Here is a 27,597-nt window from a genome sequence, read left to right as displayed (position 1 = left end):
AAAGTTCTTCTCTTTCACTCAATTCTTCCATATACTGCATTTAACTTTCCTTTTTAACACCTATTGATTCTGCTTTTACTTTTTAGCATGAAAATAACAGCATCTAATATTTACCAAATGGTTTGGAGCAGGTGTCCCTAGCATGGCATACTTATCGCCACACCTCTCTGTTCTTCATCACAGTCCTTCACATAACTGAAAAGTGATCCAAGTCCACCCAAGCTCTATCTTCTCCATGACAACCTGCCCCACTTTCATTTGTGTTTCCTATATAATCCAGTTTCTAGGAAGATGAGGAGCCCAAAATTTATTAGCTTTTTGGTAACAGCCATGATAAACTGTTGGCTTATGCTAAGTTTCTACTCAGCAAAATACAGTGTTACTAATCCAGGGTTTTTAAAATTTTTTTTTAAATTTACTTCTGAGAGAGAGAGCATGAGCGGGGAGGAGCAGAGAGAGGGGGAGACACAGAATCCAAAGCAGGCTCCGGGCTCTGAGCTAGCAGCACAGAGCCTGACGTGGGGCTCAAACTCACAGATTGCAAGTTCATGATCTGAGCTGAAGTCAGCCGCTTAACTGACTGAGCCACCCAGGTGCCCCACTAATCCAGGATTTTAATCAAAATCCCAGCTGTTAAATTTCGATATCTTTTCACTGAGAAATGTGGCTGCCACACACAGAGAAACCTACTGACCTACAGAATCTTCAGGAATAGGTGTGGTACAGGGACAAAGGAGCTCTTGAGACCACCTTGGTTTCAGATCTGGGCTTTGCAGCTTACTGACTGCGTGGCCATGTGCTAGCAGTTTCCTCATATGTTAAATAGGGATAAGCACACCTTGTTGTGAACTTTAGAGAAATAAATGTCAAGTATCTGGCACAGGTGAGCAGTGGTCACGCTGTAAATGGTAGCTATTAGCAACATCATTATCAGTTCAAAACTAAGTACCAACAGCTACCAACTGGTAACCCTGGGCTACTAAAACAGCCTACCTGAGCCTTATCTTTATAATCTGAAAATGGGGGCAATACTGTTTCTGCCATTCATGTGTGTGAAGATTAAATTTCTTTCCAACCCCAATCTTTTCCCCTGAACTTATCTGTCTGCTACTTGCCAGTTCCAACTGTTTGTCTAATAGGCATCTCAAAACTTACCATGTCTAAAACTAAGTTCGTAAATCTCTCCCCCCACAAATGTGTTTCTTCTGCCTTCCTACTGCTATAAACGTCAACTCCCAACCAGAACCCTTGACTCCACCTTTGATTCCCCATACTCTAGAACCAATATGTCAAAATCCTTTCAGGTCTCCTTTCAAAATAAATCCAAACACTTCTGGGGTGCCTGGATGGCTCAGTTGGTTAAGTGTCCAACTCTTAATTTCAGCTCAGGTCATGATCTCACGGTTTGTAAGCTGGAACCCCGCGTCAGCCTCTGCACTAACAGCAAGGAGACTGCTTAGGATTCTCTCTCTCTCCCTCTCTGCTCCTCCTCTGCATGCATGCGCTCTCTCTCTCTCTCTCTCTCTCTCTCTAAATAAACATACATACATACATAAATTTGGCCACTTCTGACCACTTCCACTACTCCTACCCCAGGCTAAATCACTTAGATTATAGCAGTAGCCATGTGTCACTACTCTGCTCTAAAACTCTGGAAGCTTCTCAACATGTGCACAATGTAAAAGGCAAAACCCTGTGATGAGTTTGGAGGCTCTGCAGTCCAGCCCATCACCACTCTACCCACTCTGCTCATGGTTCTCCAGCCTCCCCAGCCTGGTCACTGCTTCCTGTATGCACCAAGCCTACTCTTGCCCAGGGCCACTGCCTAGAAGCTGCTTCCTCCAGATGTGTCCCCTGCTAATTCACACAGCCACTTCCTTGATGTCCTTATTTGAATATTACCTCCTCCATGAAGCCTTTCATGCCCACTGTATTTCACATTATAAACTCTCTTTTTAAATGTTTGAGAGAGACTAGAGAGAGAGAGACGAGAGAGAGAACGTGAGCAGGGGAGGGGCAGAGAGAGAGGGAGACACAGAATTTGAAGCAGACTCCAGCCTCCGAGCTGTCAGCACAGAGCCTGACGTGGAGCTTGAACTCATGAACCACGAGATCATGACCTGAGCCAAAGTCGGACACCTAACCGAGCCACCCAGGTGCCCCCCAACATTGTAAACTCTCTTACCCCAGGACACCCAGCACCCTTTCCAGGCTATTATTTTCTCCAGAGCCCCACAATCTAACATACTATATATTTATTTATTGTCTCTCCCTCTTAACAGAAAGCTAGCCCTCAGAGGGCAGGGATTTTTGTTCATTCCTATGCCCCCAGCACCTAGCACCGTCTATCTGCTCCACAGTAAGTATTCAATACATATTTGTTGCATGAAAGCAGCTCATCCCTTCTCTTAAGTGTTTACTTGAGAGAGACAATACATGTACACACATGCATGAGGGGCAGAGAGAGAGAGAGAGAGAGAGAGAGAGAGAGAGGGAGAGAGGGAGAGAGGGAGAGAGAGAGAGGGAGAAAGAGGATCCCAAGCAGGCTCCACACTGTCAGCACAGAGCCCAATGCAGGGCTTGATCTCAGGAACCTGAGCCACAATCCAGAGTCAGATGCTTAACAAACTGAGCTGCCCAGGGGCCCCTCATTCCTTCCCTTTATTCAGTCTCTGCACAGATTTCACCTCCTCACGATAAGAGTAACACCCTTACCTTGCTTTCTTTCTTAATAGACCTCACCAATATTTATATAATAAACTCCTACTTCCACTGCTGCTCATACTGACAGCAAACACGCTGCACTTATTATGGGCCAGGCTCTATGCTAAAGGCTTTTTTAATACATTATCTCACTTAATCCCCACAACAACCCAAACTATTTTTCATTTATTTAATCAACATTTATATAGAAATTACGTGACAGGCCTATCTCTAAGTGCCTTGCAAATAATAATTTACTTATAGCCACCCTCAGAGGTAATACTATCCTATTTTACAGATCAGGAAGCTAAGGCACAGAAAGATTAAATATCTTGCCTGAAGTCACACGATTAAAAACAGACCAACTTGAAGAGCCTAGATGCAATGCCACAATATACTTTGTATAACAATATATTTTCTATGTATTATACTAATATATCTCTACTACCCACTACATGGATGAGACAATATTTAATTTCTTTCTTAATTCAATATTCAAAACTGGATTACTCAACATATTTTTAAAAATTTTTTATCCCCCAAAAACTAACCTGAAAAATTGTGGTAAAAAAATAAGTGGTTTCTTACCATTCTGTGGTCCCGTACTTTAGCACTTGGGATAGCATCCAAGTCAACTACAGTTAATGGAGAAAAAAAGTTAGAAAACATTTTAAAATAAAAATTTTTAGGGGCACCTGGGTGGCTCAGTTAGTTGAGCATCTGACTTGAGCTCAGGTCATTATCTCACATCTTGGCATGAGTTCGGGCCCTGCGTCAGACTCTGTGCTGACAGCTCGGAGCCTGGAGCCTGCTTCAGATTCTGTCTCTCTCTGCCCTTCCCCAGCTAGCATGCTCTCTCTCTCTCTCAAAAATACATGAACATTAAAAACAGATTTTCTAAAATAAAATTAAAAAAAAAATTTTAGAATATCTTTTGTAACTAGCTAGTGCTCTATTAGAAATTCTTTTTCAACTATCACATTTTACAATTATGTTAAGATATTACTTATTAATAAATATAACTAAGCATCCATTTTAATTGAATAAAATTCTTCCATTCACATTAATGAATAGAAACTGTAAAATCACTGTGAACTTGAAACTGATGCCTACAGAAAGAGAAAATAATGCAGAATTCTTCACCATCTTCTTTCATACTTCCACAATCTGTGTAGAAATCTGCTGAGTGGAGTTAAACACAGGCCCCTCACATGAACTGAAGGAGGCTAGTTCAGCTCTAGGTTTCTGGTTCCAGGGGCAAATATTTTGGATCATGTATACCAAAGGTCCCTCTTTGATCTGACCAGTGTTCCTATGTGTTCCTCTGAATAGTGCATTTTGTCCTTTAGAACCTGCCATTGGGAATAAATACTCTACCAATGAATGACAGCCTGTATTCCTTCTTAGAATTTTTTTTTTAATATTTATTTTGAGAAAGAGAGGGAGAGAGCAGGGTAGGGGCAGAGAAAGAGAGAGGGAGAAAGAGAGATTACCAAGCAGGCCCCATGCTATCAGTACGGAGCCCGGCACAGGGCTTGCCCTCACAAACCATGAGATCATGACCTGAGCCGAAAATCCAAGAATCAGATACTTAACCAACTGAGCCACCCAGGCTCTTAGAATATTTTATACCATGTTTGTGACTGTTTTATAGTTAAACCATATTTTTATGAATTAAGTCATCATACTGTTTGTTGGAAGGTGGCAGATGTTGCTATGGATACCCACAGCGCAAAAACACATCTGAATCTACCTGGGGACTATTTTTGGGTTAATCAGCCTAATTTGCCAAGATCACACCAGATCAGATCATCAGCTGGAATTCCTAAGGGAAAATTCCACCAAAATGCTTCTAAAGGTTGAACAACGTATTTGCTTTTCTCTTCTCTGATGGCATGCCTAGTATTTATCATAGCATTTGGGTTACTCTGCCGTCAGAGGGTGATCTATGAGACCATTGTGAAAAATTCTGTACAAGATAGAGGAAAGACCTTCCCTATATCAATCTTTATCAAAGTCTTGACCTGGGCCTAAAGTGGTATACCCCTTACTCCTGTGATACTGTCTCATGGTCAAAAAAAGGTTCCTCAGATCCTGCAGGCCAGATCAACCTGCCAAGTTAGGGTCTTAAATTTTCCTAAAAGTAACTGGTAGGACCATGTCTTCTCATTCTTGTTACCAGACTATAGCGTTTGTACAACTCATTTTCTATGGCCACTCTCAGTGGCCTGAAGGCTAGCAAAGCTGGTGAAATATGTGTGAGGGTCACTGGATCAACAGGGAGCACAAATACTGAGGCAGCTGCTCCACTCTGCTACCAGATGCTCCCCCACCCCTAGTTCCACACTCCCAAGGGACCCTAGATTTCTTTTTTGCAGCATTCATCACACTTAATGCTTATTTAGCAGCTAATGTCTCCCCCGAAGTATAAGCTCCTAGAGAGCAGTAGCATTATTTCCTTCATCACCACATCCCCTGGATATGCGTATTTGTGCTCACGGTAGTCACTTAGTAAGTATCTGCTGACTGGCTGATTATACAAAAACATGTTCACAGCCCAGTCTGGTACTGTACAAACTTTATGTCGTATCAAAACCTGGCAGACACGCATGACAAAGAAATGCCCCAGCATTCCTTCCCTTGGTTCCTACTTCTTGCTGCAGATGTCACCTGACCTAGCCAAGGTGCTCAATCTTCCTCATTACAGTGAATGGCTGGGCCCTTCTCATACATGGATAACATACCTCAGCCACACCAATCAGAGCCCTCCCTGGGACCTGTATTTTTCTGGGACTATATACCACAAGAGCCATGTGAGCATAAAGCCACCAGTGCAGGGAAATTGCCTGGAACTGAAATCAATACCAGAGAGAGAAAAAAGCCAATAACAACAACAAAAAACAACTCCCTGATACTATTTGAGATAGTAATGACTATTTCTTACCTTCAGCACCTTCCTGCATCTTTATTCTATTCAGTTTCTTCTGCTGTTCTCTTAGCAGGGCTTGCTGCTGAATCTCTAAGGTGTGGTGATCTCTTGGAGGATCCGGGTACATAAATTTCAGATCAATTCGTGTTTCTGAATCTAGTACAAAAATATACAGCTAAGTTCAATCTTGTTTCCAAATGAAATTTTATTAAACTTCACTATAAACATATGAATAACCTAATTTCAAAATCAAAGAATATAAATAATAAAATATCACTAAAGTCAAAAGATACTAAAATTATCATAAAACTAAAGAACATGAAATTAATTTTCTTTAAATAGATGCCCTTTCACAAACTTACCAACATTATAAGGAAACCCTCACCAGAACAAGCACTAACTTATTAGGCATTCTCCTACCATCCCACTCCCGAAGATACCCCCCACCCCAAACACATAGCTAGGCAACTATGTCCAAGCAGTCAGTCATATGGCTATAACTCAGGCAGCCATGAAACACTGTAATCACAGCCAATCCCTAAAATATACTGAAAAAATGAAAATATAATGTTACTGGCCAATTAAAATTTTAACCCTTGCAAGTATCATGCAAAAAGCAAGACAAATGTAGACTGGCTGGAACTTTAGGAGAGAGATGTCATTAGTGGAGGAAATGACAGTCTAAGAATTCACCTATGCCACAATTCAAGAATATTAATTGATCAGAATGAAAATGTTAAACCTTAATTTTTAAATGTTGAGAACAAAAATATACTACATACATTAAAAAGCCCTGAAACTATTATTCCCTTTGAACTACTAATTACACTTCTGGGATAGAATTTAAAGAATTGATCCTAAATATATAAAAAGCTTTATGATCAGAAGTTACCAAAATTATCAAAATAATGTAATAGTATAACATAATAAAAAATGGGAACTATGTTGAATACCTAAGAATTAGAAAATGATTAAGGACAAAGTTAACAGAAGAGACTGGACACATGAACTTGGATTGGATAGACCCTGACTTTGCCACTTTCAGACTCTGTTTCCTCTCTGTAAAAACAAGAGATATCAACAACTGAGTCACATGATGAACAAGGACTCAATGTGGAAATAACATAGGGAAAATGAGTGGCTCAATTTGTGGTGTAAACCTTTTTTGTTCTCATGATCTCATGATCTTTGAGGACCCCTAAGAGCTTTTATCTAAGTCTCTCACATACACAAACTTTATTAGAAATTAAACTAAAAAAAAAAAAATTTTAAAATGAGAACACACAAACACACTGTAGTATTAGCATCAGAGCAATGAAGTTATCAGATGCTGTGTAACCTCCAGAAAACCTGTATACACACGTGAGAATAAAAATAAAAAAGACAAATAATGTCTTAATTTATAATAAAAAGGTTTTTTTTAATGTTTATTTATATTTGAGAGAGAGAGAGAGAGCGCAAGTGGCGGAGGGGCAGAGAGAGGGAGACAGAATCTGAAGCAGGTTCCAGGCTCCAAGCTGTCAGCACAGAGCTCAACACAAGGCTTGAATTCATGAGCCGTGAGATCATGACCTGAACCGAAGTTGGACACTTAACCAACTGAGCCACCCATGTGCCCTGAATAAAAACAGTTTTGACCTCACAGATCCCCTGACCAAATTCTTGAGATGCACTGGCTTGTTTTTTTCCAAACATTTATTTATTTTTGAGAGACAGAGAGAGAGCACAAGCAGGTGGAGGGGCAGAAAGAGAGGGGGACACAGAATTTGAAGCAGGCTCCAGACTCTGAGCTGTCAGCACAGAGCTTGATGCAGGGCTTGAACTCACCAACCGTGAGATCATGACCTGAGCCTAAGTAAGACACTTAACTGACTGAAACACCCAAGCACACCAATAATTTTTCTTAATGTTTATTTTTGAGAGAGAGAGAGCTTACCTACATGCAAGCAGAGGAGGGGCAGAAAGAGAGGGAGACACAGAATCCAAAGCAGGTTCTGTGCTGGTGCTCTAACCCATGAACCGTGAGATCATGACCTGAGCAAAAGTTGGATACTCCACTGACAGGCACCAAGGTGCCCCAAGACCCACTGGGCTTAATACAATTCCTGCATACAGTAAATTGTCAACAATAATAGAATTAAAAAGCTACAGTATATGTAAATGATGACACTTGTAAGTATAAATGAAAAACAAAAGGAAAAATTAACACTTAGATCTTATTTTTACCCTTTTTGCTTTAATTAGGCTCAGAAAGAAGACTTGAAATAAGAATGGTGTTTATATTTAGGTGGTTTGAGTAAGGTGATTTTTCCCTCTTTCTTTATCTGTATTTTCAAAACTCTCAATAATAGCTCTTACTCTTCAAAGTAAAATGAAGACCCTCTCTCTCTGCCCCTCCCCCACTCATGCTCGCTTGCTCTCTCTCTCTCACAAATAAACAAACATTTACAAAAAAGTAAAAAGAAGAAAAGTTAAATTCTGGTATAGATCATATGATCACACATCCATCTCTGCCCCCTTGACTCCAATACCTGCTCTATTAAATGGTCCAAAAGGAAAGTCACATATAACACACATTTTGGCTCCTCTACACATTTTCCATCTCCCAGGCCACTGTGTATCTTGGCAATCTATTTCCCTACTAAGCTTTCTCTCCTCCTTCTAAGTGCTTTATCAAATCTTCTCTACTTTCTTCCTTCAAAAATCCTCTATTTGCTCCTGCCTCCTCAGGGACCCTGCTCTCATCATTCTCTCTCTCTTCTGTATCTCACACCTCTTCCCCAGTGACAGCCCTTCATATTAGCATCCTAACAAGTTCCCCAGACCTGGACCCTTTGCTCCTCCCCTTCCTGGCCAAACTTCCTCCAAGGGTTGCCTTCAACACTTTGCCTCCTAGTCAATCCTCATTGCAAAGTTAATTGGTTTCTGATGCCATAATTTCACCAAAAAAGATCTAATTGAGGTCACCAGTGACATCTCATCCAACTGACACTTTGCAATATTCATCTTACATGATCCCTTCTCCTTGACACACTCTTCCCTTAGCTTTCAGGATACCACATTCTCCTGCTTTTCCTCCAGTCACTCTGGCTGTTCCTTCCCAGTTTCTTTCCTCAGCTCATCTTGCTCTGTCCACCTTTCATTAATGACACTCTTCTCATTCTACCTGATTGAATCCACTCCTGACAGGCTTTAACAGCTCTATGCTCTTCAAAAGAAAAGAGATACACTAAAGTTTCGTTCGGATACTGAAGAACTAGAGTATACGGAAGTTTACTCATCATCTTACTCATCATCGTTTAAAACATGTATTATAAATGAAACTACTTTAGAAAAAGGATACAAATAAATACTTGAATATGGGTAGAACATAGGCTGTGTCTTTAAAACAGCAGCATTCTACTCACCTCTGTCTTTCAACTCATTGAAGTCATGAATATTCTGAAAAGTAGTAGCATCTAAGCCCTTAGGTGACTGTCTTCTGACAGGAGCTTGCAACCGATGTCTAGCCATGTCAAATATATCCATGGGATTCTTTTCTCTTTTCCTACAGATAAATGACAAATTTTGATAAATGTGTTTTAAGGAAAAGAAAATTAGAGTTCACATTTAACTCCCTGTTCAAGAAATGTGGCATCTGACATCACAATATATTATAAAAATTTAATATCTGCTTTTTCAAGCTCTTGTATTAAAAAATACAGTAAAGGTTACTATAATCTTTCAAGATATTCCGATGCAAAGTACCTTATTAGAAGAGTAAAATGACTTAGCTTTACCTTACAATGTTCCACACAGTAGAGAGGTCACAGCCGTTAAGGTCAGCAAGACCAAGATTCAAAGACCAGCTCTGCTATTTACTGGCAGTCTGACCCTGATTTTATCATCTGTAAGATGTAGATGATGTCTATTCCTTTTAATTAAGTGAAATTACACACTGTAATGTACCCAGCATTGTATCTGACACATATTAGGTAATTAAAAAATGTTATCTTCCCCTCAGCCTAAAATAAAAATTATACAGAGAAATGTGGTATTAATATGCTGCCCAATATAACGGGTACTACCCACAGTCTCCAACACTAATTTTACAGTGGGCTTTCAGGGAATTCAATACCTAATTAGTTAATTAATGCTCTAATCCCGTGGTACCTAGAAAGTTAACATAATAAGCAGGTGGCTTAGTAAGCGAGTTTCCTGCTAGGGCTTTGGGGAAGTGACTAAGAAGAGGACAGGGATGGGGGACAGTGTCTTTAGCCCTGAAAAGAAAAACCAGGTATCCCCTGCTGCTTCCCATAGCACCAGATAGGCCTATATTATTTAGTATTCTTTTTGAAAATGGAACTTTAATCTACAACTGTCAGAGACTTGGTCCCATTCCTGCCTTCATTTCTTTGTTCACTAAATCTTCCCTAAGCACCTAGATGGGAACAGCTTGGATCCCAACAGGCGATACCACCTCAGGGTGAGGATGAGGAGTCACTGGGGCCACAAAACTATCTTGTCAAGGCTGAGACAGACCTCTAAATAGTGAGCCACCCAGGGTGACAGGATTCATTAAAATGCAAAACAAATGGTAAAAAGGCTTACAGGAGGCCATTAAATTTGACTCCTATCTAGTTTCCATTAATGCTAAGAGTTAAATAAAATGCTAAGTTAGGAATTAGGTTGTTAAATCTTCTTTGCATGTGAGCTAGCTAATGTTTGTTTTGTGCCTAACATATAGTAAGAGCTCAATAATGTGAATTAACAAGAGATTCTTTTTGTGACAGTTTATAAAATCAGAATAAAGAATCAACTCTGGGATGTCTCTGACTACAATACATGTTAAAAATTATACCAAAGTAAATGTATTAAACAAATCTTGCTCAATGATGGCAATTCTAACATATATTCTCTAACTTAAGTTAGCACATAGAATTTACAAGGCAGTTTCAAATACATACATTTATTTATTCTTCACTAAAGTATCTTGGGGTAGAAATTATCATTACCATTTACAAATGAGAAAACTGAAGAGCTGCCTGGTTTCTCTTTCTTATATTGGCTTGCTAAAAGGGAGTACAGCATTCAACTTATGAATGAAAAAAAGAAAATAAATAAAATGCCAATAACCTATTATATTGAATTAAATATGCATGTCTGAATACAGAATGCTGCAAAAGTTAAGACATTTATAACATCATGAAAGTAAATACAGAAAAACTATACCGACCTCTCAATTACTTAGAAGTAATTAATCTATTATAAAAGAAAATCACCACCTTGGTTAATACATCATTATCTAGCCATTCTATATCACAAAACTTTCTCACTGTGTTTACTTCGCCAGAACATACTCAGAGGTTAAGATGCTATAAGGGCACCTGGGTGGCTCAGTGGGTTAAGCACCTGACTTCAGGTCATAATCTCAGTTTGTGAGTTCGAGTCTGATGTCGGGCTCTATGCTGACAGCTCAGAGCCTGGAGCCTGCTTCACATTCTGTATCTCCCTCTCTCTCTCTCTGCCCCTCCCCCACTCATGCGCGCACGCTCTCTCTCGCTCTCTCTCTCTCACAAAAATAAACATTAAACAATTTAAAAATTTAAAAAAAGATGCTACGTAAAAATCCTACTACATACTGGATTAGAATCATGAATGTCATTATGAACTGAACAAATATACAAAGTGACAGACCCAGGAACAATGACAGATATATGCTAATATGACTTAGCACACATACATGTATTAAATTCTCTAGCTCTGTCCACTGTCCATCTGCCCAGAAGCAATGACACCCAGTAGCAGCAAGCACAACCAGCATCCAGAGCTTGGTTTCTAAATACCATTCTCCAAGAGGAATCATGGCTCCCTGGAGAAATGGCTGATTTTAGGGCTGAGGTAGGGGAAGTACAAGAGGATCCTGGAGTGTCTTATAATACCAGAAAGTAAAGAAGTGCCCACAAAAAATGGAAAATGGATTATAACTCAAAGTACAAAATAAATATACAGGAAACAAAAGTGATATAAATAAATGATTGAATAAAGGGAAGAGAAGGGACAAATCTTTCCTACAGTTTTTATTTTTTATTTTAAATTTTATTATTTTACCATTTACAATTCTGAATAATATATATAGATAACCCACCCCCTCTCCAGGAGATGGAGCTTAATCCCACCTCCTACCTATTCTTGCAAGTGTGCCAGATTTATTGATTCGTGTCCTAAGAATACTAACTGCAGCAGAGAAACTTGGCAAATTCTACTTTAACCAAATGATAAAGGTTCCCATCCCCAGGGATATCAAGTAGATGCCATGTACCCCCATGATGCGATGCAATGTGATGTGATGAGAAGACCACCTGCCCTGTGCTATTCTTTCCAAAAACCCTTAACACCAGTCTAATCATGAATAAATAAACTTCAGACAAACCCAGATTAAGTGACATTCTACAGGATTCCAGAACTCAGTAACCCTCTAGACTGTTAGTCATGAAAACAAGAATGAGAAATTGTTTCAGACCAGAGGGGATTAGGAGACATGACAACTAATTGTAATGTGGTACTGTATATATTGATTACATCCTGGAATAGAAAGAGAACATTAATGGAAAAACTAGAGAAATCCAAAAAGTCTGGGACATAGTAGTAATGTTCCAATATCAGCTTTTTAGTGACAGTCATACTCTAGTATGATGTTAACAATTGGGAAAACTCTAGTAAGATGTTAACAATTAGGAAAACTGAGGGGCATATGGGAATTATGTACTATGTTTGCAACTTTTCTTTAAAATTATGCCAAAATAAATAATTTTTTTAAAAATAAACACCCTTTAATAAAATTGTGGCAGTTACCCACTATATTGACTTTACTTCCTACTAATAGACTACAATCTGCAGTTTGAAGAATACTGCTTTAAAAAATATAGGAGTCCTTTTGGCAAAAATTATCAGAAATATTTGGTAGTAAGTTACTTGGCTAGAAAATATTTTAAAAAATACATTTTTAATGTAAAATGCAAAAAATAGCTTTAAAATGATTATTCCAACTCTGAAGTCTTCAATTCCTATATCATTTTCCCCTAAAGGACTAAATTTCTGTGCCTGATTTTGTAGAAGACTAAGAAAGGGAAAGTAAAGAGATTGTTTTCTTAATTGCCTAGTTTATGTCTTCTTCTGGTCTTGTTTCAACTACCTCTTTTCTAATGTGGACTTCCCTACCACTTAAATCAGTTTTTACAAAGCAACTTCTGCACCCATTTGCCTTGTGTACATAAGGTCAAAAAAATGAGTCAATTATTTTTCATTCATGGATTTATGTGGTGAGACAAACAATCCATTCTAAGATAGAGCTGGAAGAATGGTGTAATCCCAAAACTTAAATTTCACTAAATCTAATCCTATTAAACATTTCAAGGTTAGGGCTATTATTTCTGGTTTTCCTTCAAGAAGGAACTACTTCTTTCTAACTCCCCCATCCCAGTATCTCTGTCAACACAACCACCACCATCATCACTGCCATAAATATATTATTGGCAGAAGGGAAAGACAGTTAAAACATTCAATTTAAATGTTTTATATTAGGTTAAGTATTCATTAAATATCCCGTATTTTCACAATGAATGGGTTCAACAGGTGTGGATAAATGTTTTATGAAGGCAATGTAATCTACGTAAAATTCAAGAATGTGAATCTAAAAGCATACTGGTTAAAGAAAGAGCTATTTTGCCCCCACCAAAAAAAAAAAAGAAGAAGAAGAAGGAAAGAAAAAGAAAACCTACCACACACTATAAATACAGGCTCAATAAATCATATATTACTTTGGATTAGTTGTACTGAGTGCTTCCACTAAGATATAACTGTTTAGCTAGATTTCTTTTGAGGGAAAAGGCTATTTCAGTCATATGATTTCACCAACACTCTGTTAAAAACTTTTCTCAAGCATGCATACCATTCATTCTAATAAATGTGACTTTACAATAAAGATTAATTAATCCTGTTCCAAAACTGTAGAATTACTGGATAGGTTCTGATTAATGTACGATTCCTTTTCCTGAACACAAAAGATATTAACAAATAAAAAACACAATTCAAAACTTACCTTATATGAATTTCATCATCACTATCCATATGTAGCAACCGCCCTTGTAGACGCCGCTCTTCACTACGAAGCTGTTTCCTCATTTCTGATAACTCCATTATTACATTTTTTTTCTCCTCTGAAAATTCACAAAAAGTAAAAAATAAGACAGGTGTAAGAACAGAAGATTAAGCATTTAATATAACCTGACATCACAAAATGCTCAGAGAGACAGTTTTATGAAAAGTTAATTTTTATGTTTTTTATATATACACAGATCACATTCATGAACACCAGTAAGGCCCCACACACATTTCTAATAATACAGGAATTTCAAAAGTCAAGAAATATTCTTGGGGTGGGGAAAGTGCAACTATGAAGGGGCAGCACAAGAGCGTTCCTCTGAGGTGATGCCACAGTTCTACACCCTGACTGTATAGTAGTCACACAAGTTTTACATAATACAAATGCACAGAGTCACACAAAAATACAAACACACATAATTACTTCATGTTCAAACTGTGAGCCCTGATAGAGGTCTGTAGAACAGCAATGTTAATTTCCTGGCTATCGTACTATGTAAGATATTACCACGGAGGGAAGCTGCAGTAAGGGTACACAAGACCTCACTATACTCTTTGGCAACATTCTATGAGTGTATAATTATTTCAAAACAGAAGTTTAAGGGAAATATTCTAGATTACAGACTTCATAGTTAACTCTACCTTCTGCACGGAGCTGATTTCTCCTGGCAGGTACTGGAGGAGACTGTGCCCTGGACACGGAACTTTCCTGTTTAATAATCATAACAAAGACACACTCAGTATGTCTTCCCTACTCAGAAGCTTGAAAAGAATAATTTTTTTAAGTAACTATATGTAAAAAAACCCAGACTTCCCAGTATCCTATCTATACTCTTACCTACATGTATTTTTCTTATCACAATGGGACAGTCTTTGCTCCATCCAAAAGCAATCCCTTCACTGTCCTGTCTATCTAGTTAAGTGACTCTCACCTCCTCCCATCACTCTCTTGCCTCAGCCTATGCTTAAAAATCTTTTCCTTCTTGGGGCGCCTGGGCATCCGACTTCAGCTCAGGTCATAATCTCACAGTTTGTGGGTTTGAGCCCCATGTTGGATTCTGTGCCTCGCTCTCTCTCTCTGCCCCTCCCCCGCTCATGCTCAGTCTGTCAAAAATAAATAAACATTAAAAAAAAATAAAAAATAAATCTTCCTTCTTAAAAAAATTCTTACCTCCTCCTTCATCACTATCTACTAGCCCTTCTCTACTTCCCTCCATAGCCCTCCCACTTTCAAGAAGAAGAGGTGCAATGTGGGTATCTACTTCCTCATGCCCATTCACTCCTCACCATACAGCTACTGCCTTTGCTTCTATACCCCATTACTCCACTAACATAGCACTCCCCAAAGTCACCAGTGATCCCCAAGTGACAGTTAATGGGTATTTTATGCCCTTATTTTACTTGCCCAGTAGCAACTGATATTGCCACGGTCGCTTTCTGTTTGCTTTCTCTGCTTCTTAAATATTTAATTCCCTAGTTTTCCATCCTCTATTCTTTGCTTTCCCCAAACTCATCCTAGACTACTGTACTAATCTAAGAAGCAAATGGTAATGGCTTCCAAAACTACAAAACCAGTCCAGAGCGCCTTCCTTAGCCCAACCTATTTTCAACCGACTACTCTATAAATCTCACAAGAAACTTGAAAGTCGTCACTGATACCTACCCCACATACACAGTTAGTAAATACCACTATTTATGTCTCTTAAGTATGTCTTGGACTTGTCACCCATTGTCAGTTGTTAATGTCACTGCCTTTAAGTCCTCAAAGTCTCACAGCTGGACTTCTGCAAAACCATTTTAACTTGTTTCCAAGTTTAAGGTCTTGCTCAACCTCTAAAATACACTGATCTCCACACCACTGCCTAAGAGAACATTATGTAAGACATATATGGCCATTCTCCTACTTATGACATATATCATTCCCTTAAAGTAGTACATGCATTCCCATTTGTTATCTACTACAGACCTACTAAATCAGAGTCTCAGAGGGTGAGATTCAGGACAATGTTCTAACATCTTTGTCTACTCCAGTAATTAGCCTGTTTGGTATCCATGGGAATAAAGTCAAACCCCTTAGCACTCCATACAACATCCCACATACGTTCTGACAGATACTTCTGTTGCCATCTTGGTCAGGCATTATCAGGCCAGACCAAACTGCTGTATTCTCCATGTGTGCCATATGGCTTACACCTCCCTTCATTTTACACACACTAAAAGTCCCTCATGCTCCTCTTTATGGCAAATTCCTACTCGTTTTTCAAGAGTCAACTCAAAGGATCAACCCTTCTGGAACATCTTCCCGGCTCTCTTTTGATGGGAGCTCAGTATAAGGGACTTTATTAGCATAACTACAGCTAGCCAGATATTATATTATCAAAGAAAAGGCCTTCTTGAGGGACCTACACAAGAACCATTTGCTAAATTATAAACTGTCAAAAGAATTTAAAACTTAGGGCACCAAATATCAACTACAGGTGAAGCAACAAACAAATGTAAACATTATCTGTATTTCAGATCTGAAAAAATGTAACCTAGCTAAATATAATGACTAAAAAAAGAAAATCTCATTCAATTCCCCCCATCTAAAATAACTTAGCTAAGATTAACATATCAAAAGAAAAAGTATATACCTGAATAAAGGAACTTATAATGCTGTCAACTGAAGGAGGTCTTTGGAGTTTGCTTGCAATTTTGTTCTGAAGAGCAGGAACTACAGGAGAAGGCTGTCTCAAGCGCTGGGGGAGAAAATATACACACATTGACCAACATATGTATGTATATACACATACATGCACATGTGTGTGTGTGTGTGTGTGTACAAACACCCCTAATAGTTAGCAAGACCATTTAAGAAGTTCAGAATGCTATTGCTTTTATTTCATAAAACACTTTTTACCAAAAAAAGTCAGAAATTCAATTATGTAGATCAAAAACATCAGTTATGATAAACATAAATTGACTTAGATATTGTTATTAAAAGAACTCTCAGATTAGAATAAAAAAATTCAATAAACTTAAGCAACAGTAAAAACCAAGTATTAGCAAAACAACAAAAACAAAAACAAAAAGAACTAAAGTAAAAATTTGTCTTAGTAATAAAAAGAAATAGAACAACACAAAAAACAAAAACTCTTTTCTGGAAAATAATATAAATCAAACTCTAAAATCTAGATCCCTAGTCACCAAGAGCATCTTGGATGAGGGAATTTTCCAGATCACAATAGCATTCTGTGTCTCCATAAGAAAATAAAACAGGGTTTTAGTTTACAACATAATAAAGCTAACAGTTGCCAACTTCACATTAAAATCAAAACACTAAAGACATAAAAACTCCCAACAAAATGCAATAATAATTATCTGGTTAAAAAAAAACCACCCAGACCAGACCAGAGTATGTGTGTGGATATTAAGCTGTTCATGTTGCATGGTACAAAATCAAATATTACTTTCACTGGTGACTTTGATAAAATTAGAAATATATGAGAAAATCTTTTCTTTTAAAATCACTAGATGACCACGAGCAGAATCATACAGACAATATAAACCCTGTAAAGGACCACAGAGGATGAAGCAAGCAAAGCATACTACACATAATAAGAAAACAAGTAACTATCAAGGAGCAAAACAAACAAAAAATCAGAAATTCAATTAATATGATCAAATATATTGGGTATGATAAAAAGAGAGGGATATAGGGATCACTATTCCAAAGAGTGTAACTCTGATTAGGATAAAAAAAGCAAATTAAAAAAAAAAAAAAACCTCACAAAACCAAATTCAAAAAACTAAATATATAAGCTAACTAATAAATAAATGGTGACACAAAAGTAAAAACTGAGAGAAAAGACAAAAATATCTATCAGGCATACATGAATAAAAGAAAAATTATAGCTAACAAGGATAACTTCACAAATGAGAGCAAAATGCATTAAACAGAACAAAGCTGATTTAAAACTTAGGTACTTCAAAACTGAACTATAACAGTCATAAAACTGTACATTCCTATGGAAAGCATTTTCTCTTAAACATAGTAAGAAATTGGCAATTGTGAAAATTGTGGAAAACAACTATTTTTCATTCTTAAATAATCAATTTTACAAGAAAATATTCTCTGTGTTTTCCACTTGGTTTTGCTACAAGCCTCACATGGCTCTAAAAAATAAATGTTATTAATTTAAAAAATAAATGAATGACACTTGAATACTATTTTAAAAGGTGGAACAAATATATATCCAACTTTATATCCTATGAATGAAGGATATAACATTACTAGAACACTGAAAAGAAATAAAACAAACAAAAAACATAGGTGTTACTTATAAATTCTCTTTTAAACAATATTTCAGTAGATTCTAATTGCAAACATTTATCTCTATCACCATAAAACCTGGGGTGAGAAATAAAACAGTGTATTTGAGACAATCAGAAATGGTTCATATTGTTTATAGTAGGTCACATACTGAATAGTGCACCAAACCACATCATAAATACACTAGAAGAGTCCACTGGTTAAAAGTAATCTTGCAAATGCTGTTTAGAAAAAACAATGTCTGTATAAATCTAAATTTGTGAAAACCATTTTCTTAAATTGGGGTAAACCTACAGAACATAGAGTTTTTTTCAACGTGTGGTCCACAGGCTGATATCCATTCAAGCCCTGTGAAATGCAGATTCCTGGACTAACCTCAGACTTATTACAATGTCAGATACTCTATAAATGAGACCTAAAGATGTATTTTTAACAAATCCTGTGATACTTATGCATATAAAATTTTAAATACAGCTTTGAAATATGAGCAAGGGTATAAACTAGAGCTTCATAGGGGCCAACTGGTTTCCTTGAGAGAAAACCTCTAATAACTTTAATCCATGCACCTAACTGTGGATATCCACCAATCTCAGATATGGACTTCAAACCAGTCCATTGTGAGCCACTGGGCTCTTTTTTAATTTCCAATCCATCAAGGATAAATACGTAAAACAGTAAAAATGAACTACTAGATACATGAAATTTTTTATTTTTATTTATTTTTAATTTTTTTTTAACATTTATTTCTTATTGAGAAACAGAGAGAGACAGCATGAGCAAGGGAGGGGCAGAGAGAGGAGGAGACACAGAATCCGAAGCAGACTCCAGGCTCTGAGCTGTCAGCACAGAGTCCGACACGGGGCTCGAACTCACATACTGTGAGATCATGACCTGAGCCTGAGTCAACCAGGTGCCCCATATACGTGAAAATTTTTAAAAAGACATTACACTATTCAAGTCCAACTTAATCAGATTCAACAGACATATGATTACTCTGACAAAGTGCTACAAAAGCTTCCTAACATCTACTCTCCATTTCTGTACTTACTCTTATCATGAATAGCTGGTTGGGTGCTGCTCCACTGACCATATGAACAAGATTAAGAATGACTAAGGTAAGTAACCCCCTTACATTCACTGGGGGAGCGGGGGGGAACAGCAGCAAAGCACAGGAAGTTCAGTGCACTGTACCCAAATGAAGTAGCAAGATGGAAGGGAGGAACAAAAGCATCTCCTCCACCATTTCCTGTTTGCTAACAACTCCGTGACTCTCACGGAGAAAGTGGGTTAAACTACAGGTTTAATTTACATTTTTGTCTGAAACTTACTTTTGTTTCCTCCCCAATTATATTTTCTCTTGCATAGTAGTGCTGAAGCTGAAGATTATGTTTTTCTTCCTCTTCTTTCTTCTTTCTTTCCACTTCTTTCCGTCTTTCTTCAGCTAACCGAATAAGCTCTTCATTTTTGAGCCTTTGCTTTAAAATAAAGAGAAAAATATAGACTCCATACATACATTCTATAGTCTATTCAAATATCTCTTATTTGTCTGAAATAAAGAGATAAAATTGAAGATATATTTCTAGTAGAGGATATTCGGTGTTCTTTAACAAAAAGAAGCTATTTAACAATAAAGTATTAGGCATCTTTTATAACATCCTAGTCAACCTAAACCAATTTTTGGATTTAAAAAGTTATCATTTATCTTTCTTCTTAAGTCTTTCACTTTAATAATAAAATAGTTTCCAATAAATGAATATTGATCTGATATTTTCTAAACGTACTCCAGAACTGTTCTCCTCTGTAATATCTTTCCAAGTCAGAAGAAATATTTTACTTTCAGGGTAAGGAGAAAACTAGAGTAGGAAAAAAATGCACCTCCTCCTCTTTCTCCCTCTTCTTTTCCTGTTCCTCTTCATACTCTTGCTGAATTCGTGCCCTCTGTTCTGCAAGCCGTTTTTCTTCTTTTTCTTCTGCGATCCTCAGTCTCTCTCGCTCTGCTTCTTCTCTTTGTTTCTTTTCCTCAATCTAAAGAATTAAATCTAGTTATTACATTGCAAAACTGCTGAAAGTTAGAGTACCATGTAATATTTTCTAGTATCCTATGAATTCAACACTCATAACACCCTCTTTTAAATTCCTGAAAATTTCAGTTTCCTATATTTTGCTAGGGAGGCCACATGATGTAATATTAAGAATTATGAGCAAAACTTCAGCTCCACCAAATATATACACATTGGGTGAACTTAAGATATTCTTATTTAGTTCTGTCATCTGGTAAAAAGAGTTATTAATATCTACTTCCCCAACGAGTGCTCAAAGAATTGAAGTGAAACAACGTATATATAAAAAATATAAAGTTCCTCCTGTTTAGAGGTACTCAGTAAGCAACTCATCATTATATTATTTTATAATGATTGTTACTATTATGTCTCAAAGTTCCTTGGCTTAATTACTATCCGGCAACAACAGTGTACTATTTTAGCATTTAACCATTCCTTATTCAAGAATCCTTTCCCCAGAATGCCCTTTCTTCTTTCCTATCTACTGGCAAATGGTAAGGAAAACAAGGATTTTAGCTACAAGGATTCATAATTAAGTTCCATCTTGAATGTCACCTGGGGCCTATAGTGCTAAGTACTCTGAAGAAATACTCTAAGGGAGAGTCTAAGACCTGAAAGGAAGAGAACCCTGAGATACAGTCTACATCCTCCATGAATGAGGTAGAGAACGGCAGCCTGGGTATTGGGTATTCATGACGCTGGTTTTAAGGTTATCAGTAGATTTTAGTTACTTTTTAGTATGACATGGTTATGACTATTCACATTATTTTCATTGTTCTTATCTACATTTCCTCTACCTTCAAGGCTGTTATATCTAGTGTTATCAATCTTTTGAGCTATAAGAACTATAATCTTTTCACATATCTCATGACTTCACATGCTAGGGCTTCTTCCAACACTTCTTTCAAACAACACTATTAAACATGCACAATCCTAATATTCAGTACTAATAGGGTACACATAATCACTTCTTCAAGCACAATAAACCTACATAAAATGTCATTTATGATCTATACAACAAAACCTCACATTTAACACTCAGTTCTCCCTTCTCCCTATTACACACACACACACACACACACACACACACACACACACACACAAAATCAAAATCACAAGGTCACTTCTCCATTAATGGTCAGGGTCATAATCATAAATGGATCACACACCTAAGAAATCCACAGAAAATGCCATTCCAACAAAAATGCTACACAGTAGTTCAACAGAAAGAAGAAAGCTATCATCTAGGTCAGTGGTTTTCCAAATGTATAATACAAAAGTACGTCAAAGGTTCTGCAAATACTGTATCAAATTTGTTAATCATTGGGGCGCCTGGGTGGCTCAGTCGGTTAAGCCTCCGACTTCAGCTCAGGTCACGATCTCATGGTCCGTGAGTTCGAGCCCCGCATCGGGCTCTGGGCTGATGGCTCAGAGCCTGGAGCCTGCTTCCGATTCTGTGTCTCCCTCTCTCTCTGCCCCTCCCCCGTTCATGCTCTGTCTCTCTCTGTCTCAAAAATAAATAAACGTTAAAAAAAATAAAATAAAATAAAAAAATTTGTTAATCATTTCTAAAGCTATAATTAAAATTGACATGTAAACACTCATAAGTGTTATTTACCAAATTTTAACCATATGAAGATTTCTGCTGCATTAACTTTAACAGTGTACCTTTTTATGCATTCATGGAGCTAAGGGCTTATGTTGCCATTTTTGCACACAGATTTGAACATTTTATAACATTTCTTTTAACATTTAAGTTTGGGGATACTTCTTGTCTGACACTTTAGTGTTGACAGTAACAAGTACCATTTAGATATTTTAAAGTTAGATTTGGGGGGAAAGAGTTTCAAGAGGCTGCTAAAAAAATATGTAGGCCACCATTTGAGAGCAATCCATTCACAGGTGCACTGAAGGTTTACAGGATGGGAGAACTGAAGGGTAAACTTACTCTAAAACTAATATAGTCAAAGCTTCCTCTAATCCTAGAGGAAAGACTTAGAGCTCTCTAGAAATGTAAGCACAATACATCCAGATATGATACTCAAAGCCAGGAGACCTGGGTTCTAGCACTGGCCTCACAATTTTCAGGCTCTGCCACCATGGATGAGTCTCTTAGCCTACGTTTTAGCTGCATGTCATAAAACAAATAATAATACCTTCCTCAGAAAGTCTGAAGATTAATGAGACACTTATATGCAAAAGTACCTTATAAATAATAAAAGGCTATAAGATCAAGATTTTTTCCCCTGAATTCTACCCTAAACCATGCTAATACTTGGTAAATATAATAGGAATTACATAATTCTGACTTGCTGTCATTATGGACAGTATACCACAGGGTAATTCAAGTTCAAAGGTGACTCTCACCCTCAATTAGCTGCTACCTGACTTGAGTGGCCAATACCACTGGGAATTCTGATGCCACTCTCCTACATTCAATAACTGTATTCATTTTGTCAATCCTTAGAAAGGTCTTTCCATCTATTTCCACTGTTGCCAGTGTAGTAGAATATCCCTGCTTCCAATCTTTTAAATCCTTCAATAATACACCCGTAAGAGCATATACATTATATTGCTGCATTATTGAAGAGTCCATCCATGATAATTTGGATTAGAGAGATGACATGTTTGAGTAGAACTTAAGAATTTAAGAGGTTGGGATTAGACTGGATAGCCTTAGAAGTCATACTAAGGAATCTGGACATTTTCTGTAGAAAAGAAAAGCTACTACCAGATTTTGAATACCAAAAGAAGTAAGAAGTCATGTCAAAGGAAGACTATTCAGGCCACAGGATTAATCTGACACTGGGATATACATGTGGGTGGGAAGGGGTGTGCAGGTGAGGGGAGAAGAAACTGAATCCTTCTCATTCACCTCAGGCTCCACCCCTACTATTCATCTCTATGTCTACAAGAGTAGACACAGAATGGGAGTTCAATAAGTCTGTTTGCTCAATCAACACTGGATGCTCAAGTGTCTTCCTTTGGGCATTTCTATTTTTTATTATACACACACACACACACACACACACACACACATATATAATTTATTGTCAAATTGGTTTCCATACAACAACTCCTCCTCAATGCCCATCACCCACTTTCCCCTCTCCCCCATCCCCCCCCCATTAACTCAGTTTGTTCTCAGTTTTTAAGAGTCTCTTATGGTTTGCCTCCTTCCCTCTCTGTAACATTTTTCCCTCCCCTTTCCCCTCCACCTCCGGTCTTCTGTTAAGTTTCTCAGAACCCACATATGAGTGAAAACATATAGTTTCTGTCTTTCTCTGCCTGACTCATTTCACTTAGCATAGTACTCTCCAGTTCCATCCATGTTGCTACAAATGGCCAGATTTCATTCTTTCTCATTGCCAAGTTAAATGCTATTTGCTTACATACATAAATGAGGCAAATAATTGCAAAATGTGATTCTGTATGATTTTTAATAACTTACTATACCCTGTCAAGAATATCATATCACTTGGAAAAAAACTTGATTGTCTACTAACACATAAGCATCTAGAAAGATTCACTCTATGCCTAATAAATATTTTAAGTCTTTCAGTTTTAGAAATTTCAGCATTCTTTAACAACTAATGATTTAATAAAGAAAAGATTAAGACAACTAGCATGCCTAACATGTTTCCATATCCCTTTTTCAGATATAAATGAAATAATATTGTTTTAGTACTACCTCTACCTGATATAACTGAGATATTTTAAAAACTGCAGTATTTTAGAATTTAGTCTTTATCCTGTGGATAAAATCTTTGCAAGTTTGGCTTATTACAATTCTAACAAAACTTTGAAACTATGATCAAATAAGTACTTCACCTGAAAACGAAGAAAATTCTTGTATAATTCTTGCTGTTTAATCTGAAGCTCAGTTGGAGGCTCACAAAATATATTTCCCCGAGCAAAAGGAGAGTTCTGTGTTTGTGTATAACCTTGAAAGAGAAATTTTGCAAAGACATACCATTACTCAATGCTTAGAATATTCTGAAGGTTAAAGAATAAAGTTTGCTAATAAATCCATACTTTGAATAAATGTGCTACCTATGGAAGTCCAGAGGTTAAAAAATCAGAAGAGAAAGGCTGAGATTAAATCTGAAGACAGATGAAAGGTCATGAGAGAAAGAAAAATGGTGAAACAAAAATAGTTGAAAAAATCATAATATATCAATACTTGAAAGACACCAAAGAAACAAAGATAATATGGAGAGAAAAAAAGTACATCTTTAAGTCCTTATGTATGTGAATATCCTTTTCTTAAGGATATGCTTAATTATATATTAAAATGTATTGTATACATATATTAAAATTTTTCTAATATTACGTTTAAAAATTAGTAATTCCAAAGTCTTTCCATCTATGGTTCACAAAAGATTAGAAAGCCAGCTCTGTAAACATTTTTTATAAAATAGGAAGATTCTTTTAATCATTGCAATAATTTTTATTTAAAATTTCTATCAAATTAATGGGATATAGGGGCACCTGGGTGGCTCAATCAGTTGAGCATCCAACTCTTGATTTCGGCTCAGGTCATGATCCCAGGGTCGTGGGATCAAGTCTTGTATTGGGCTCTGCACTGAGCATGGAGCCCGCTTAAGATCCTATCTCTCTCTCTCCCTCTGTCCCTTTCCCCCACTCATGTGCTCTCTCCCTCTCTCAAAAAAAAAAGGGGGGGGATATAAACATGAACAATAAAAATATGCTATATGTTCCTATAAATAGTATTATACATCCTGGGGAAGGATAAAGGCAACTTGAAAAATAATTATACCCCAGGAGACTCTCTTTAAATGCAGGAAAAAATAAATTTAGGCCTCACATAACTTTTTATATTATTTTTTTAGTTACTGATTCATTCTTTATACCATCAATATAAATCATGTATTTCTCTCACTCATGCTTTGCATTTTAGCTGCCATTTAGGTCTATTTTGCCTCTGTATTTAATTTTATTAATGTTTCATTGAATAGATCAGCAGAAAGTCAAATCAATACTTAAATATTAAAATGTTATGTATGGTAAAGCGCACCCAGGTGGCTCAGTCAAGTGTCAGCTTAGGCTTGGGTCATGATCTCACGGTTCATGAGTTCGAGACCCACATCAGGCTTTCTGCTATCAGTGCAGAGCCCAGTTCAGATCCTCTGTCTCCCTTTCTCTCTGCCCCGCCCTGCTCATGCTCTCTCTCCCTCTCTTTCAAAAATAAACATTTAAAAATAAAAATAAAATTTTATGGTGAAAAGGAGGATTAGCAAAACAAATTTTTAAAAATAAGGTTTTTCAAGAAAATAAAGTATAAAAATAAAATCATAAGGAAACGTGCTCTATATAAAGAAAATGGAAATGTATCTAGGCATCATAATAAACTAAAAATTAAGTTGAAGCCAAATTAGTATAGACTTCATAAATATGGTTCTTCATTCTAGAACCATAAAGTAAAAGAAAAACAATGAACTTTGGGAAGGGCCTCAAAAACATGAGAGGATAATGAATTTTAAGCACACATTATAACATTCAATTTTCAGATACGTTCAAGTTCCCTAAGACCTTTAAAATATTAAATGCCATATATGTGTGTACATACACATGTGCCTATATAAACATACACTCACACATATATGCTAGCAAAGCAACAAATTAGGTGACTGGATACTTTCTTGTATTCATAAAGTTTATTTTAGGTTAATTCTTAATTTCAATTCGCAAAAAAGGGGGAATTTTAACATTTTATGATGTTGTGTGATTTCTTAAACTAAAGCATCCTGGCCAAAATGTCAGCACCAAAACACTGACAGTGTACTGAAAGGCGAAAGACAGTAAATTCTGCTGTCCATATTCAATCATCAAGCTTGTGTGTTTTATTGCGAAGGGGCCATAGAACTGCTGATTTTTCCAGTGTTTCTGCTTGATAAGCAGAGCTAGATGCCCAAACTGTTATTACTACGATAGAAAAAGGTTTGGGTGGAGACAGAATTACCAACAATACCAGGTGTGGAAGAAAAGTGTAGAAAGAATATTTGGCACTGAGATCTCAATACAGACTACTAGAAGAAACACATGAAGAGAAAACTAATGATGTATCAAAAAGAAGTCAAAATATCTTCAATAATGAAAGGTGTTTTTACTGCACACTGGGTTATTACAGACACAGAATGAGAGCCAAATTAATTTCATCAAAATCAAAAATTTCTATTTTAGTGCTCCCAAAATGGAAGACTGAATCCACTAGGTAAAAATCTACTTGTGCATCAAAGTAAGAAAGCACTTTCTAATAATTAGACATCCAACAGTGGAACAGGTTGTACATGGAAACAACATATAGTGTATCTCCTAAAGTGTTCCAAAAGGCCACAGAGATTAGATTAGCACTACCATCAAAGACTTGAAAGATGAAAGGTTAGTGATTCTAATCATAGCTCCTTACGTAATCTGCCTATGTGGCCAGATAATCATATGGGTTAAAAAAATTTTTTTTTAATGTTTATTTATTTTTTGAGAGAGAAAGAGAGAGAGCATGAGCAGGGGAGGGACAGATAAAGAGGAAAACACAGAATCCAAAGCAGGCTCCAGGCTCTGAGCTGTCAGCATAGAGTCCAATGCAGGGCTTGAACTCACTAACCATGAGATCGTGACCTGAGCCAAAGTCAGATGCTCAACTGGCTAAGCCACCCAGGTGCCTCCATATGAGTTAAAATTTTTTTTTAATTTTTGAAGCCTATATGATCAGTCAGGGATATTTCAGAAAGACTTTCTATTGTGAAGTTCTTTTCTAGTCTAAAATCAAAACTTTTGTGGAAGTACAAAAGCAGAATTTGTAGTAAATGGTTACTTTTATAGGCATTAAAGTATAGTGCAACATATAGTGCAAAATATTTTTAAAATTCCCTTGAATTTTAAATACTTAACACATTTTCATATATACTTGATAAAAAAAGATGCTGACGACTTTTCCTGCCAAGTCATAAAGATACTGAATAATTTTCTATTTATAGAACCTTTCATTAAAGAATGTTGTTTAATAGCAAACCAAAGATATTTGCTTAAGTGGTGCCTGGGATGGCTCAGTCAGTTAAGCATCCAACTCTCGATTTCAGCTCAGGTCATGATATCACAGTTCTTGAGTTTGACCTCCATATTGGGATCTGTGCAGATAGCACAGAGCCTGCTTGAGATTCTCTCCTCTCTCTCTGCCCCTACCCCATGTGCACGTGCATACGCACTCTCTCTCAAAATAAATAAATAGTTTAAAAAAACATATTTGCTTAAAAAATGGAGACATGATCAGATATCAAACTTTTAAAACATTAAACCTAATTTCTTTGTACTTTGTGGTTTTACAAGGGAAGGTAAATGACTACAAAATAAGCAAAAAAATTAAACAAAATTAAAATTAAATATAACAAAAACAGGGGCGCCTGGGTGGCGCAGTCGGTTAAGCGTCCGAC

General features: G+C 36.9%; 1 protein-coding gene across 9 annotated transcripts in view; it reads right to left on the bottom strand.

Annotated features, from left to right (window-relative positions):
- Positions 1–27,597, bottom strand: part of CSPP1 (centrosome and spindle pole associated protein 1) — a 153,280-nt gene that overhangs the window by 9,582 nt on the left and 116,101 nt on the right. For 8 of the 9 annotated variants that reach the window (XR_002081016.2, XM_019453206.2, XM_019453211.2 and 5 more), the window contains 9 exons: positions 23,978–24,090; positions 19,962–20,111; positions 19,415–19,561; positions 16,408–16,512; positions 14,417–14,483; positions 13,713–13,830; positions 9,040–9,179; positions 5,648–5,788; positions 3,292–3,338 (listed from right to left, as the gene is read on the bottom strand). Coding sequence is in view for 7 of the 9 variants with exons in the window: in XM_019453206.2 (XP_019308751.2) it covers positions 3,292–3,338; positions 5,648–5,788; positions 9,040–9,179; positions 13,713–13,830; positions 14,417–14,483; positions 16,408–16,512; positions 19,415–19,561; positions 19,962–20,111; positions 23,978–24,090 (1,028 nt within the window). In the remaining 2 variants the exon portion in view is untranslated. The remainder of the gene's footprint in view (positions 1–3,291; positions 3,339–5,647; positions 5,789–9,039; positions 9,180–13,712; positions 13,831–14,416; positions 14,484–16,407; positions 16,513–19,414; positions 19,562–19,961; positions 20,112–23,977; positions 24,091–27,597) is intronic. The other variant, XR_002081017.2, reaches the window with a different exon arrangement.

The sequence above is a fragment of the Panthera pardus genome, unplaced genomic scaffold (assembly GCF_024362965.1).
Source record: "Panthera pardus isolate Hobbes unplaced genomic scaffold, ASM2436296v1 HiC_scaffold_7, whole genome shotgun sequence".
In the NCBI taxonomy this organism is placed as follows: Eukaryota; Metazoa; Chordata; class Mammalia; order Carnivora; family Felidae; genus Panthera; species Panthera pardus.
Note: the sequence above shows the minus strand (reverse complement) of the source record. Positions and strands in the feature narration are given on the sequence as shown.